This window comes from Notamacropus eugenii, chromosome 4 (genome assembly GCF_028372415.1).
Source record: "Notamacropus eugenii isolate mMacEug1 chromosome 4, mMacEug1.pri_v2, whole genome shotgun sequence".
Classification (NCBI taxonomy): domain Eukaryota; kingdom Metazoa; phylum Chordata; class Mammalia; order Diprotodontia; family Macropodidae; genus Notamacropus; species Notamacropus eugenii.
Window position 1 is genome coordinate 320,578,827 of NC_092875.1, and position 16,285 is coordinate 320,595,111.

The window sequence follows — 16,285 nt, forward strand, 5'->3', positions numbered from 1 at the left end:
AACAAATATAGACTTAACCAGGGTAAGATGAAAACACAAATCCTTATTTGCTGATGATATGAAATTTTACTTCGAAAAGTCTAGGAAATCAGGAAAGATATAAACTGAGACAATGAACAGCCTCAGCAAAGTTGCAGGCTACAAAATAAATCCTCAAAAATCATTAACATTTCTATGTAATAATAACATAACATAGGAAGCAATAATAAAAAGGGAAATTCCATTCCAAATAACTACAAAATACATAAAATATCTAGGGCTCGATCTACCAAAACCACCAAAAGATCTGTACAGAATCAATTACGAAGCACTCCTTAAAAAAATATAGATCTTAAATAGTTGAAAGAACATTTAGTGCTTAGAGGATGCCCTGCTAATATGATAAAAATGACAATGTTACCAAAACTAATTTACACTTTTAATGCTATACCACTGAAATTACCAACTGAACACTTTATAAAATTTGATGAAATAACTTTAAAAATTGAATTGGAAAAATAAAAGATCTGGAATATCAAGGGAAATGAGAACAGTAGGGACAAAAGACAGTAAGTAACAGCACCTCTAGACCTCAATTGTATTATAAAGCAGTAGTCATCAAAACTATTTAGTATTGGTTAAAAAAAGATCAATGAGATAAACTACACAAGGGAGAATCACAAAAAGGAGCGCTTAATAATCTATAGTTTGATAAAGTGGAAAACATATCTTAGCTAGGAAAAAACTCTTAATGGGATAAAAACTGCTAAAAAATAAAAAAATCTCGAAAAGCAGTGTGGCAGAAATTAGGCTTAGATCAACACTTTACACCATATTCCAAAATACATTGCAAATGATCTTGATGTTAAAGGTCATTTCTTCCAAAAAATTCAAAGAAAAGAGATCTTAGATCTTACATCTTACATCTTACAATGATGAGTAAGAAATATATTCTTAACCAACCAAGAGATGGAGACAATTACAAAAGATAACATGAGTAACCTTCAATTACTTGAAACTGCACAGACAACACTAATGCATCTAGGATAAAAAGGAAAGTGGTTGAATGGGAAAAAATCTTCATACCAAATTTCTCTGACAAGGGTTTGGTATCCAAGATTTATAAACAATAAAAACACGTAAGACAAACAGCCATTATTCAACACATAAGTGGTCAAAGGATGTGAACATCAGTTCTCAAAAGAATTGTAAAGAATTCACAACCACATGAATGAATGTTCCAAATCACTAATAATAAGAGAAATGCAAGTCAAAACAACCCTGATGGTTTCACCTCACAACCATCAAACTGGAAATACATGCCAGTACTCAGTGTTGAAAAAGATGTGGAAGGGTAAGCACACTAAAACATTATTGGTGGAGCTATGAAATATGACCATTTTAGAAAGCAGTTTCAAATTATGCAAGTAAACTGACTAAAATACCCACACCCTTTGAACCAGAAACTCCATTACTGAGTTTATACCCCAAGCACACCATCAGTAAGAAAAACTTCCCCAAATACTCAGAAATATTTCATAGCGTACTTTTTGTGATAGCTAAGGATTGGAAACAAAGTAGATGCCCATTTATTGTGAAATGGCTAGAACAAATTGTGTTAAATGAATGTAACAGAATATTATCCTACTGTAAGAAATTATATGTGTGATGAAAAGAAAGGTATGGAAAGATCTTTATAGAATGATAAAGTGAAGTAAACAGAGCCAAGAAAATGTCATTAACAGTAACTACAACAATGCAAATGGAAATAATGGTACATCAAAAGATCAAAAGTAAATGCAACAAAATTAAACAAACATAATTCAAAGGGAGGAATATGAGAAGACACCCTCAACCCACCCCTTTGTGGAGGTGAGAGGTCTATTGGTGTATAAATTGCACGTGTTTCTGGACTTTTTCACTGTACTAATCAATTGTGATTTTTTTTCCTCTAAAAATATTTGTTATATGAGATGGCTCTCCGGGAGAAGGAGGGATACTTGGGATAACTATGATGAAAAGAAACAGAAGGTATCAATAAAAATTCATTTTTTAAAAAAAGGAATTGACTTCAAAGAAACCATAGCTCTATCAACAATCTCCCAATTCATAGTCAGAATATAAACTCCCCAATAGTAGGTATTTTGTCCTTCTTTGTATCTCACTGCAGCACAGTGTCTAACACATAATAAGCACATCATAAGTGCTTTATTATTTGATTGAAACAGATGTTAAAGGCATCTATACTTTATTTAATTAAAATTAATACGCAGATTTTGCAGCCTGAGCTCCCTCCCAAAAAAAGGAATTACCAGAAAAGACTCTAAAAATAGCAATTATTTTCTAAAGCAAAGGATAAAACACTTGGCAGCAAATATCTCTACTTTCACAGGAGTTCATCACCAGAAGAAGTATATGAATTTATAACTATCCTAAGACTTCATTTCATTTTTTAAAAAAAGCAATTCTGGTTAGAAACTATTTATGTTCATAAAAGTGATGGTACAAATGGGCCAATACACTCAATGATAACTTAATTCAAAGAATAAGTTCTTATTTAAATTATTCAAATCCTATTGAACAGAACTAATAAATATATGAGTAATGAATCTGCTACTTCTCTTAAAATTTGGCCTGAGGCTCACTGAATTTGTTTACTGCTATACCCAAGGTCACATAAGGCTATATGACGTGTGGCTACTGTTGACCTGACAACTTGGTTAGAGAAAAGGCAACAGGCTAAATGCACACATTTTATGATTTAATTAATTAATCAATTCCCCATAAAGAAAACAGTTACATAGCGCTATGGAGCCAGGATCAGAACTGGCTGACTTAGTACAGAAATTGACTGTCTTAAGTACATTTTGCCATGAGAAAGGAGTTCTCACATTGTAAACACATAGTAATTAGGTTTTGTTATCCCAGGCTATAGGAATCTTCCTTCTGTAGCATGCCTTTGTGATTCAAGGTAAGGAAAAGTCCCATCACCCAGATTGCAGACATCCTGTCCTAAACAGGCCTTTGAAATTGTTTATTCACAACCCAAGGTGTAGGCATCCTCTAAACAAAGGAGACTATTAGGTCCAGACTCTTCTTAATTCAAACTTTGGCCCTTATTAAAGTATAAAATTTATATTAAATGTTATCACTACAAATGTACATAAAATATTATTTTGAGTAGAGATGCCTAAATATGAAATATATGTTGAAAAATATACCTTTGTAAAAGTGACAGGAATACTAGCATCCAATTGGATATGGTCTGCAAGTTCGGTAAATTGCTGCTGCTGCTTCTGTAACGTTTCAAGTAACCTGGTAATCTCTTGTTTTGCCAAGACCACTCTGCAGTCATCCTAGAAAGGAAAAGAGGGAAATCTTTTATGTTTCACAGAATACGTTTTAAAAAGGGTGGTTTGGTTTGAAAGATGAGATTAAGCTGGCAGGCAGCTTATTTTTTAAAAATTTAAATTAATGCCTTTTGCTTTCAAGTCATATACCTTTCTACAAACATTTATTATAATGGTTCTAGGTAATGGTAACAAAAAAAAAAAACATAGATGGTATAAAGCTGGAAAGAGCCGGATTTAAATTCTGACTTGGACCCTTACTATTGTAATGTTAATTAGAGAATTAAAGATCTTCCTGCCCATTAACAGGCCTCAGGTAGAGACCATTAAAGGAAGCTTGATCAGGGGAGACTTGTTTTGCAGGAAGGTCCACACCTTTTGTAAATTTCTAATGAGGCACTGGGTCACAGGGTCATGATGCCCTCCAATTCTGAAAAGTGTATATATACTCTGAGGTGAGGTTTTGCTTTGGGGCATACTCTTTGGAAGAAGGTTCCTGTGCCAGATGAGACTCTGGTTAGTTATTAAGGAGGCCCCCACCCCTTTTGAAAACCCAGATAGATGTTGGTGCTTCTCTCTCAGGTAACTATGTATATATGTAATGGTCAGACAGCTGGATCTGTCTGTTGATCTGTGATGTATGTATGGCTTATGGTCAGACAGTTAGAAGCCCTGTCTATTCGTCTCTATTTCTCTACTTGTATTTTCTGTTGGTATATGTGATTAAAGAAGACTGGTGACCCCTCAAAAGTTGCTTTCCTTTTAGAAAAGCAGATCTAAGAACCTGAGCTAGCAGGCCATCCTGGATGTGTCAGGGTGCTTGGGGCTACAGCTTACCTACACTACCATAACCAAATCATTTATATCTCTGGGTCTGCTTCCCTTTCTGTACAATAGGGCCAATAATATTTGTGTTACCCACCTCATAGGGTTATTATGAAGAAAGGGCTCTGTAAACTTCAAAGCACTATAAAAATATACTTACTATTTATATATAAATATATTATTTACATGTGAAGATGACAAGATGAACTCTTCCTTGTCCCTGACTCCTCTCCTTACCCCACCCCATCCCAGAAGTAGGGCATTGCTTCAGGTTGTACTTCTAGTCCTATCTGTGTTGATCTAACATAGGGAAGCCCAGTGCTCCAAATTGGGCACTCCAAAAGCTGATCATGGACTCAGCCCTGGGCCCAAGGCCAACAGTGAAGAAGTCTCCCAGAGGGATTAGAAACATGGTCTCAGACCAAAAGGGCTAAAGGAAAGGCTTTGCAGTGCAAGGACAAAGTGAATTTTGGACTCATTCCCAGTCCAGGCTAGGAACTAGAGCATGAAATCTATCCAAACATAGATCGGCCAAAGAATCAGTTAAAAATCTCAGAACAAATGATATGAGAGTCGTTTTTAAAGTTTAAAATGATATTACAGATGAAATGAAAAATAGAGGGAAAAACTGTAAAATAAATGAAAGCTATGGAGGAGAGACTTGGAAAGGATAGCCATCGTAAAAACTTACCCAAATAAGAGATTATCTGAAAATCAAAACGGAGCAGATACAAGTTAACAGAGGGAAAAAAATAGAAGAAAATGTAAGGTGTATCTACCATCAGAAACAACTAATCCAGAAAACAAATCAAGAAATGACCAAAAAAAAAAAAAGCTTGGATATAATATTTCACAAAATCATGCAAGACAATTGACCAGATCTTTTAGAACAAGAGGGCAATGTGAAAATGGAAAGAATCCACCAGATACCTCCTACTGAAAGATGGCTCAAATGAAAGCTTTCAGGAATATGACAGTCAAAATCTAGAACTTCCAGATTAAAAGGAAAAAAAAATACTACAAGCTTCCAGAAATAAAAAGTTTAAGTACCAAGAAACCATAGTGAGGATCAAACCAGTTTTGGCTTTAGCATCTACCACTATAAAATAATGAAGAGGATGAAATATTATATTCCAAAAAAAAAATATGCAGGATTACAATCAAGAAACCAACAAAACTGAGTATAATTCTACCATGGAAAGAAGTGGAACTTTAGTAAAATGGAGGACTTCCAAATATCCTTGATGGAAGATTGAAGCTGGGTAGGAACTTTGAAACACAAAGGAGCCAAAGAAACAAAAATGTAAATACAAGTGAGAAAGCACAAAAGAAACTTTGTTTAAGGATGTAGTGTTTGCATTATATGGGGATGGGGACATAAAAAAGGAGAATCACGGTGAGGAATTCCTACAAAAAACATCAGATAGAAGCAAAATATTTAACTTGGAAACACTAAAAGCAATAGAAATACACAAAAGAAACAAAATAACTACAAAGGAAAGACTAAGCAATGAAATAAATTACCCTGAGAGAGATATTTTTTTAAAGAAAGAAAAGGAGTAATCTGCAGTGGTTTCAGACAAATGTAGGAAGACTTGTATAAAACTACACAATGCAGAGTGAAGAAACCAAAAAACAATTTAAAAATTAATGATAAAGAACTCTGATCAATGCATGATTCCAGAAAACTTGTGATGAATCATTCTACACACCTCCTGATAAAATAATTCAAAGTGCTGAATGAAATGTACAGTTTCAGAAATGGCTGCTTGTGTGCAGATTTGCTTTGCTTGGCCATGGATATCCAATAAAAGGATTTTTCTTTTCTTAAAATTGGGAGAAAAGGTTGGGGGAGGCAAACAATGGAGTTTCCAAATTTAAGAAGTTTTATTAAAAATAAAGTTACATGTTAAATTCAATACATAACTAAAAGCAAAAGTTAAATTACACAAAAAATAAATTTAGTTTCACATTCAACCTTTTTTTCTGTCTACTTTGTATATGGAAATGTTCATTTTTTTAGCATTTAAGATTTGCTTTAAAAGTAAAAGGTGGACCTACAGAGTATTTTTAACAAGTGAGGTCACAAAGTAAAGAAAAAAAAAAAGGGGGGGGGGTACAATTGTAAACAGAATGTAAAGGAAGAGTACTGAAGCTTTTGCTCTTCTAGGGGCACCATGATGTTTATAAACCCCACACCAACCCCAAAGAGGTTTCTCAATGTATTTTGTGGGACAAACCTGCAAAATAAGATATACAAATGGAGAGAGGAGAGACAAAGGAATAAAAGGGAATAGGTGATCTACCATCATTACCTCCTTGGATATACAATGGCTCTTATAGGAAAGGTGGCAGAAGAGAGAAACTGAGACTAGGGAAATGAAATGGAAAGGTTCAATCCAATGGTAGGGAAGGGAAGGGAAGAGAAGTCCACTTAAGTGAAAGAGAAGGATACCTGCAATGGGAGATGGGGGCCTTATGGTGGGTTTAATTCAGGAGGATAGAATAAGTACGCTGGGAGTCAATCTTCTCTGAGAGGGTGCTATGCCTCCATGGACAACCTCATGTTCCAAGAGAAGAGATATGCCAGCCCCTAGGAGAAACTCATCCAGAAGAGAGGAGGGGGATGATGATGGACAATAGACTTAGAGCTGAGCTATCATGGTCAATGGAAAGAAAACAATTGCTTTATGTAGGGGAAGGAGTGTAGGGATGGTACTGCACAATTTGTGACACAAGGTAATTTATACCATGATGCAGTACTTTTACCTATATTATTTCTCTCACAAATGAACACTTCTAAGAATGAAATACAACAGAAAAACAGGAAGAGATCATATAGAAAGATCTAAGATGATAAATAACAGGAGATGGTTAAAAGAGAAAGACCTTAAATCTGTTATTTCAGAAGTGTCAGCAACATGAGGAACACAAAAAGATTAAATAATCAGAGACGAAAAATTTAAAATAGCTAACAAATTATATGGCACTTACTATGTGCTAAGCATTATGATAATTATTATCACTTCTGATCCTCACATTTCTGGTGGGTAGGTGCTATTATTATCTCCACTTTACAGAAGAGGAAACTGAGGCAAACAGGTTAAGTGACTTGTCCAGGATTACACAGCTAGAGAGTGTCAGGCTGGATTTGAACTCAGGCCTTCCAGACTCCAAGCCCAGCACTCAATCCACTGTGCCTCCTAGCAGCCTTAAGAGACAGGAAGGTAAAGGAAGTTAGTAAAGAGAACAAAAAGCAAATCTTTTTTTCAGAAAAAGGTGCAAAAAAAGAAAACTAATAAACATAAGAAATTGGAGGGGAAGGGAGGAAGAGGATTCCGAAGTAATGGTTTTAACTAAAAGAGGAAAAAAAGAAAAAAACACATAACTTCATAAAGAAAAGAAAAACATTAAATAAAACCTCAAAATTAGGGAAAGAATTTTTATCTTTTCTACAGTATACATTTTAAGTATAACTGGGGAAGAGCTAAACAAGCTATGGCACAGGTATATAATAGAATAACTAGGCTATAAGAAATTATTAAAATGATGAATATAAAGAAGTTGAGATATGAACTAACGCAAAGTGAAGTATAAGCAGGGAGACAATGTACACAATGACTACAACAATAAAACAAGGAGATCAGAAACAAGACAACTGAAAGTGAATGCTGAGAAACTATAACCACTGGGACCAGCTTCAAAGAACTGCTATGAGAAGACACCTTTCCCAGTTTCTGTGCAAAAGCTGAGATGACTAGGGGTATGAAACATTTGCATCAATCATTTCTGATACATTTTTGAAATACTGGTTTTGTTGAACATTTTTCCTTCCTCTTTTTCCTACCTTTATAACAAGAGATGACTTAAGAGAAGAGAGTAGAGGGAGAAATACAGTGAGAAATGTATGTGATGTAAGTTACTGAGAAAATTTATTTTTTAAAAAGATTGTAGACTGACAATATTTAATCTACGTACCTGCTGCAAACTACATACCTGTTGCAAAGTCTTTTCACAGTGGAGACAGGCTGTTGAAACCTGTGACAACAATATAGTCATGTCCTCTTGCTGCTGCCTCAGCCAAATTAGTTTCTCTCGAACATGTGCATCAACAACACTCAGTGCCATTTCTTCCTGACGACACAGAGTTTCATGTAGATCAGAAAAATAGGCTCGGACACAGGATCGAGCATTCTCTGCAGTACCGGGTACCTACATAGGAAATCAGATTTTGTGGTGTTGGTTGTTTTTGGTTTTTTTTTTAATAATTTTTGCTTTTAAGAAATCTTTTAAAAGGTGAAATTTTATACTACAGTATCTCATTTTTAGACGGCTCCACTATACATTGGTATGATTAACATGACTGTAAATTACACTGTAATTTCCACTTCTGTGATGGCTACCCTCTTTATCCAAAGTACCATTTATCCCCTCTTCCAAGTTAACAGAGGGAAAATCTTACATGTTCTGTATGGGCCATTCCAATTCCATCTTCGACAATTTGTTCTCCCCCTTCTATGTGCTGAACAATTCCAACTAATTTTCTGGAATAATCTGAGATTTCTTCAGTAAAAGTTCGTATGCAGTGAGCCATGTCTAAAATTGATACCCGGATCTGGTTTGCTTCTGGTTCCAATACTGAATGCTATAAAAAGCAAAATGAAATTTGTATTGAAAAGACCAAAAGCATGATTTGATTACATTAAAAATTCTTACATAGTATGACCTATGACCACAAAAAAAACATGATTTTAATAATGGAAGTGAACAAGAATGAGGAAAGATATAACACAAGTTCACATATTTACAGATTCTCAGAGTTAAAAGAGCACTCAGGAATCATTTTGTCTAACCCCTCCCTACCTGAAAAAGAATCCCCACCAAAGAGGTCATCTATTATTTGCTTGAATGTTTCTCAAGAGTGAAACCTCCCCAAACAAACTGGTTCCCCTTCTGAGTATCTTTAAGTGTCAGAAAGATTTTCCTTATATCCAATCAGTATTTTCCCTCTTTGCAAGCTTTCTCCTAGATCTGCAATGCATAGATCAATAAAATCAAACTGATAACTGAATCTTTTCAAAACTTGAAGACCCTATAATTGCCCCCCTAAATCTTCCTTCTCTGGACCAATCATTCAATTGGTCTCTGGAATAATACCTTCAGTCAACTATCAGTTACTGTAATGTAACACGAACACAAGATCTTTTACCATCCTAGCTGCCTTTCTCTGGACACTCAAGTTGATCAATGTCATTTCTACAAAGTGGTACACAGAACTGAACTCGAAACTACAGATGTGGTCTGACCAGGTCACTGTATTACTAATGTTACGTAGTCCTGAACATTATGCCTCTTTTAATACAAACTAAAATTACACTAGCCTTATCTAAATAATTTATAAATGTGTTCAACATCAAATGCCAAACCCAGATCCCTGAGGTACCTGTCTGAAACCTCCTTCCAAGATGAGCATTTTCTGAGTCAGGCCATTCACCTACCTTTAAATGCACAAATCTCTCCACCTTTTCTAAAATAAAATGAAATTTATCAATTTATTAATTAGATCTAGATAAAATACATCTACAGTGTTTTCCTGATGAACCAGCTTAATGATCCTGTCAAAAAAAGGGCATCAGGATATTGTCATGAGCTGTTCTTAGTGAAGCTGTGCTAACCTTTTATGAGCACTAATCCTTTCCCCTAGACATTCATTAACCATCCCCTCTATTATGTTCTAGAATTTTTCCAGGCATCAAAAACAAGTTTACTGCTACACAAATTAGTCCTCAAAGTATGTCTCTTCTTTCCATATTAAGATTTTCTAGATAAAACAACATCTAACAACTCTATGATTTTCTTTTACTCAATTCACTTTCCCATACATAAAAGAAATCTTTACTAGACAAAGGAAGGACATATGGTAGGATGAATAATATACCTAATACATGCTTGCTATGAAAGACAGTAGCACTAGTAGGTGGCACAGTAGATACAGATACAACTTACATCTTCCTGAATTGAAATCTGACCTCAGACATTTACTAGCTGTGTGACACTGGGCAAGTCATTTGACTATTTGCCTCAGTTTCTCATCTGTAAAATGAACTGGAGAAGAAAATGGTAAACCACTCCAGTACTTTTATTTTATAGGTTAGAAAAAATACATAAAGCTTAAAAGGACACACAAGGGACAAAGTGGTTCCTTCTAGGAGTTCATCTATGGAGGTTGAGGAGGTGGGGGGGGGGGGGGAGGGAGAAATAACATCAATAATAATGACCCAACAAAAGTAACTAAAAAGGAATAGACAAGGAGAACCAGAGGAGAACAGCGTCACAAAAACCTAGAGAGAAGAGAATATATAAGAGGAGAGAGGAGTCAATTGTGTCAAATGTTGCAAATTGAGGCCCAGATCTGAGAACAGTGAGAAGGATGAGGACTAAGAAAAGACCAATAGGATTTGGAAAGAACAGTTTCAGCTGAGTGATAAGATAGGAAGTCAGATTGTGAAGGCAAGAGGAGTGAGAGGAGAGAAGTGAAGTAAACAGCACAGATAGCTTTTTCTAGCTGTTTAGCTGGGAAAGAGAAGAGATACACACAAAAACAGAGAGAGAGATGAATGGGGAAAAAAGCTAAGTTCTCCAAGCAAAGTAGCCATCACACTAAGCTAATTCTCATTTTAAAAAATAAGCAATAACACCTATCTTAGAGTTAAATTTCCCCAAAATCACTGTTACACAATTTAAATGTATATTTTTAATAAATTTACCTTGTTATTCTTAAAGATTAAAGATCTATGAGAGAATTTATTGAGCGACAAAGTCAAATGAATCTAAACATGTCCATGGAAGGAAGCTGAATAACAGCATGTTGCTTTGGCAAAAATACTGTCCTCAAAAATCCCATTTATTACACATGCACCCACAAAACAACGAGAGAAAGGGAGGGCATTCTATGCTAGAGGCCTGATTATTTCTTCTTCAAAAAAAGAAAATGAAGCTTTTCTAAAATTTCTGTTGGAAAGTTGAGAAATTAAACTTAGTAATGACTTAATCTTTCCATTTCTTTTATAAAAGAATATTATTGCCAACCAGCTGACCATTTCAATACTTCTCTTCCTTATTTACCTATATGGGCTGAAGGATAGGCAACTAACTGGCCAATTGATTTCTTTTTTTTTAATTTACAAAGCTAAGTAATGATAATAAAGAAAAATAAATACCTTATGACCCTGGTGTTTTCCATATTCCTTACAGACGCAGCACATAAGAGGGCTGGCCTGACAAGCTTCTTCTAAGCAAACAAACTCTATGGCATGCACCTGGTGCTGGGAGCACATGGTCTTCTCATGAGGCTTATCCGCCAGAGGCACACGCCTGTGCTTTGCAAGGGTCTTTGTAGAATGAGTAAGCTGAGAACACTCTGAACACAAGTGAGTAGCACAAACAGTGCAATACATTGATGCAACATGAGCTTCGTCTTCATCACAGCGAATGATGCTCTGAAAACAAAATTCTGGTATTAATGCATGAAAAGTGAATTCCATCACTAAAAACTATAAAATTGCACAAAATGCAAGGTGGCTTTTTTGGTGTAGTTTATATTGGTTTGGCTCCTTCTATAAGCTAAATAACATTCTTTTTTTCTCTACTGACATTAAAAAAATAGCTGCACTTATATAGTCCTTGGAAGTTTGGAAAGCTCTTTAACCTACATTATCTGATTTGATCCTTATAACAAATTTATCAGGCAAAGGTTTTTATTATCCCTGTTTCAGAGGTGAGGAACCTAAGGACTAGAGAGCTGAAGCATCTTGTCTAAGGTTACACAACCATAAAGTGTCTGAATCAGGTCTTCCTGCTTCCTAGTCCAGCACTCTTATCCACTATACCACCTACCTGCCCTAAAGTTTCCTGACACAAAATTTCCACGAATGTGTTGATTATTTTTTTCCAAGGCAGAATGTAAAAGTGCCATAATCTAAGTGAAAAATTATAACCTTTCAAAAAGAATTTATTTAATTGAAGTAACAGAGTCACAATGAACTTCAAACATTCTTTTGTCACGAAGATAAAATATTTTGACAATATTTTGACAAAGCAACAAATGATAACACACTCTGGAATTATGTAAAATAAGTCACCAAATTATTCTTACTCTGATGCTGGGATCCCACAACTAGGCATATACATCCTAAAATTCAAAAACAGTAAGGCTCTACATATTCCAAAATACTTGCAGTGACATTTTTTGTTAGGGAAAAAATAAAGAAAATAAAGGTTGCCCATAGATGGACCAAAAACTGTACAAATTATGACATGAAATATTATGATATAAAAAACTATGACTATGAAGAATTCTAAGAAATGAAGATCTGAATTAACATAATGTGAAGAAAGCTCAGAGAACATATATAATGATAATAAATTAAAATTTAATTCACATAAAATGCAATGACTAATTTTGACTGTGAAGAACAGAAAATGAAATACTTTATTCTCTGAAGAGAAAAATGTGGAAAGATGCAGGGTCAAAAAAAGCAGTCTGTGTCCAATTGGTTTCTGTTTTTCTTTATTATCTGGGCTAATTCTATGGGTAAGAGGTAGGGGGCTAAGAGGGATGTCATAATAGGAAATGACTAAAGTGGAAAAACATGAAGCAGCAAAAAAATGTAAGCCTACTGCTTTCTTCAAGTCCAGATAAAATCCCACTTTCTACAGGAAGCCTCTGCTTTCCCAAACCCTTCTCAATTCTAACGCCTTCCCTCTGCTGATTATTTCCTATTTACCCTGCCTAAAGCTTATGTGTACATAGTTGTCTGTATGCTGTCTTCAATCACAGGGGGTTCCTTTCTTTGTATCCTCAGCACTTACAAAGTGCCTGGCACACAGTAGGAATTACATCCTACAATCATACATTTAGAGCTGGCAGAGGTCTAAGAAGTCACTGATTTCAACCCCCTCATTTTCTCAATGAAGAACTGAGGTTCAAATAAGTTAAGAGAACTTCTCAAGGCCACAGATGTCACAAATAACAGAGCTAGGACATGAACCTCTGACTCCCAATCCAGGAGCTCTTGAGGCTGAGTTCTACTAGGAGGTGGGCCTAGGCTGTCACTTCCCTCTCTGGTACTACAGGGCTCTCAGTGTTCACATTAGATCATTTGAGTCTCTCTTCTCCTTAAGTCAGCTTCTTGGCCACCCACACACCTTCTCTGTCTGTACACTGTGCCAATCAAGACCCTGCTCTTCCACTGTAACCCAGAACAGAAAGTTGCCCCAAAATGAAATAACTGTGATATTATTATGGGACATTATGGGAAATACTTATCACTTCCACAACATGACTTTCCCCACCATGGTTTCAACATATCGTGGGCTGGCATAAGAAATTAAATGGGAATTTTTGAGTTTTGTAGAAGCAGCAGATGACATGCAAAGGCTAGCAAACAATAGAAAAAAATTTAGAAACTCAGAAATGTATAAAATATATGCATAATATCAACATAGTTTATCTTTTAGTACCACAATTCAGAATTCTTCTCTGGGATGAGGCAAGGGCCAAAAAATTTTACATAGATTTTCCAGATTGCCGAGGTGTCACAACCCTAACCCATTATGTGGAAGACATAACTGTACTATCTGAGAAAGGTCCCCAAATGAAAGTGAAATGTGAATCAAGCAGGTTCTTCCAAGCTAGCAAGGCTCTGAGGCAATTCAGAGGCTGGGAAAAGTTCTGGACTTGAATTCAAGAAAATCAATTGGAATGCCGTTCCAGACACTTATTATTAGATGTGTCACCTTGGGCAAGTCACTAAACTTCTCTCAACATCATGAGTTTCCTCATCTGTAAAATGAACATAACAGACACCTATCTGATAAAGGCAGTGTGAAAATCAAGAGATGACATATATAAGCATCTGCAAACCTTTGCCTATTATCATTATTACAAACACAGGATTTGATATCCAACAGTCAGCTAAGCTGAGTACAGAAAGGCTTACCATAAGCAAGCAGAACATTAAAACATTGGTTGATTCTTTTGCTGTGGCACTCCAGTAAGTAGACAAATGCAAAAGTGAGTCCTGTCTTGTGTGACTTCTTCCTGCTTTCCCAGTGATGACAGGGAAGAGGCAAAGAATTCCAAGGATTACGCAGGATTTTTTTCTAAAACATTCATTCTAACTGATAATACACAAAAAGACCACTGTGCAATAGCAAACAGGTTATATACTACTGGGGTACTGAATCATGCCAATATTCTTGCTATAAAAAGTCATTAAACATATATAAAATCACAGCTAAACTGAAGGGCAGCACACAGGCTCACCTTGAAGGAATATATAAAGGACTTAGTAGCAATGGTTTCATTATAAGTTAAAAGGCAATTAACATGTCAAGGAATACAAAAGCCATTTGCCTTTTTTACAACCAAATTTTAAAAATCAAATAGACAAGATCTGAAAGGCATGCTTGGAGGTTAGTTTGTCTGAAAAAGACCTAGGGTTTTGGAACTGCAAGTTCATTATGAATCAAAAGTATGACATGGCAACCAAAATAGCTACAGTGCACTGAGAGACAGAATGTTCTCGAATAAGGAAATGATTGCTCTGCTGCACTAGTAAGACCATAACTAGAGTTTTATGTTCAGCTCTGCTGCCCTATTTTAAGAAGGAAACTGATAAAATGGAAGGCCTCCAGAATACGATAATCAGCATGGTTTATAGAGCCTTGAGTTCATGCAAAATGAGGGATGGTTAGCCTCAAGATAAGACCCAACCAGAGACACAAAAAGCATTTGAAGGACTGTAATACGGAAGATTTGTTCTCTGTGACCTCAGAAGAAAGGGTATAGTGTGCAGAGGTAAATTTAAAACAGATATTAAAAAACGCTATTAAATGATTATAAAGCTATGTTAAAGTAGAATAGGCTGCCTGGAGAGGTAGTAGGTTCGCCTAACAATAGAAGTCTTCAAACACAGGCTGGATGATGCTCATCAGGAAATCTTCTTCAAATATGAGTTAGGTTAGAAGGACCCTTGGACACTGGCTGCCTATGACTTTATGTAATTCTGATGCAGAGGGTCAATTAGAGAAATCCTAGAACTTAAGATGTTCTAAATCAGGTCAAGATATGCCTTGATATTCAATGACTTCTAAATGAACACAGTCATCAGGAATATGACAAAAAATATGATTTAAGATTAAAAAATGAAACAAGTAAAAGGTTTAAAGGCTCCTCAAAAGCTGTGAAACTATATATTTAAAATACCATCTTCAAGAAGAGAGTCAAAAGGCACTGGGCACAGTAAGCACCAACCACCACTATAAAAAATTAAATATATCTCAACAGGACAGAAAATAACAGGTTACTGACATGTAAGTCATAAAAATGACCTGATTCTGTACAGTCATACCAGTATCTATTTGATATTCCAAGATATTTCAAAGAGGGAAAAATACAAAAAAGCAAGAAAAATTCAGATATTATTACCCTGTCCCAACAAAGGGATGTTGAGGCTCAATACCCAGCAAGCATAGATTTAGAGAAGGAAACATGAGAGATCAAGTCAACTACCAATCCATACACCTATTTTCTCCTTTCTAGACAATTTTACAGGAATTACCTGTACAAAAATCTATTTATTTGATGAAAATTTATAAATGACTGCAGAGAATACAAGATTTTGTTGTGTTTATTATTTGTCTTTTTTAAAAAGGTATCTTACTTCTTTCCAATTACATGTAAAGTTAGTTTTCAACATTCATTTTTAATAAGATCGTGAGTTCCACATTTTTCTCCTTTCCTCCCTCCTTCCCCACTCCCTACCCAAGATGGTAATCAATCTGATATAGGTTATATATGTATACATGTTAAACATATCTTCACATTAATCATGCTGTAAAAGAAGAAAGAGAACAAAAAGGAAAAACCAAGGTAAAAAAAAAAAAAAGGGAAAATAGTATGCTTCGACCTGCATTCAGACTCCATAGTTCTTTCTCTGGAAGTGGATAGCATTTTCCATCATGAGTCTTTTGGAATTGTCTTAGACCATTGTATTGCTGAGACTAGATAAGTCTATTAAAGTTAATCCTTGCACAGCATTACTGTCACTGTGTACAGTGTTCTCTTG

General features: G+C 35.4%; 1 protein-coding gene across 3 annotated transcripts in view; it reads right to left on the reverse strand.

The window, feature by feature from the left end:
* TRIM23 (tripartite motif containing 23) overlaps positions 1–16,285 on the reverse strand; it is a 57,347-nt gene that overhangs the window by 18,150 nt on the left and 22,912 nt on the right. For 2 of the 3 annotated variants that reach the window (XM_072605083.1, XM_072605084.1), the window contains exons 4-7: positions 11,375–11,653; positions 8,617–8,799; positions 8,151–8,366; positions 3,201–3,335 (exon numbers count right to left, since the gene is read on the reverse strand). In XM_072605083.1, coding sequence (XP_072461184.1) covers positions 3,201–3,335; positions 8,151–8,366; positions 8,617–8,799; positions 11,375–11,653 — 813 coding nt within the window. Of the gene's footprint in view, positions 1–3,200; positions 3,336–8,150; positions 8,367–8,616; positions 8,800–11,374; positions 11,654–14,155; positions 14,257–16,285 lie in introns of all 3 variants that reach the window. The other variant, XM_072605085.1, reaches the window with a different exon arrangement.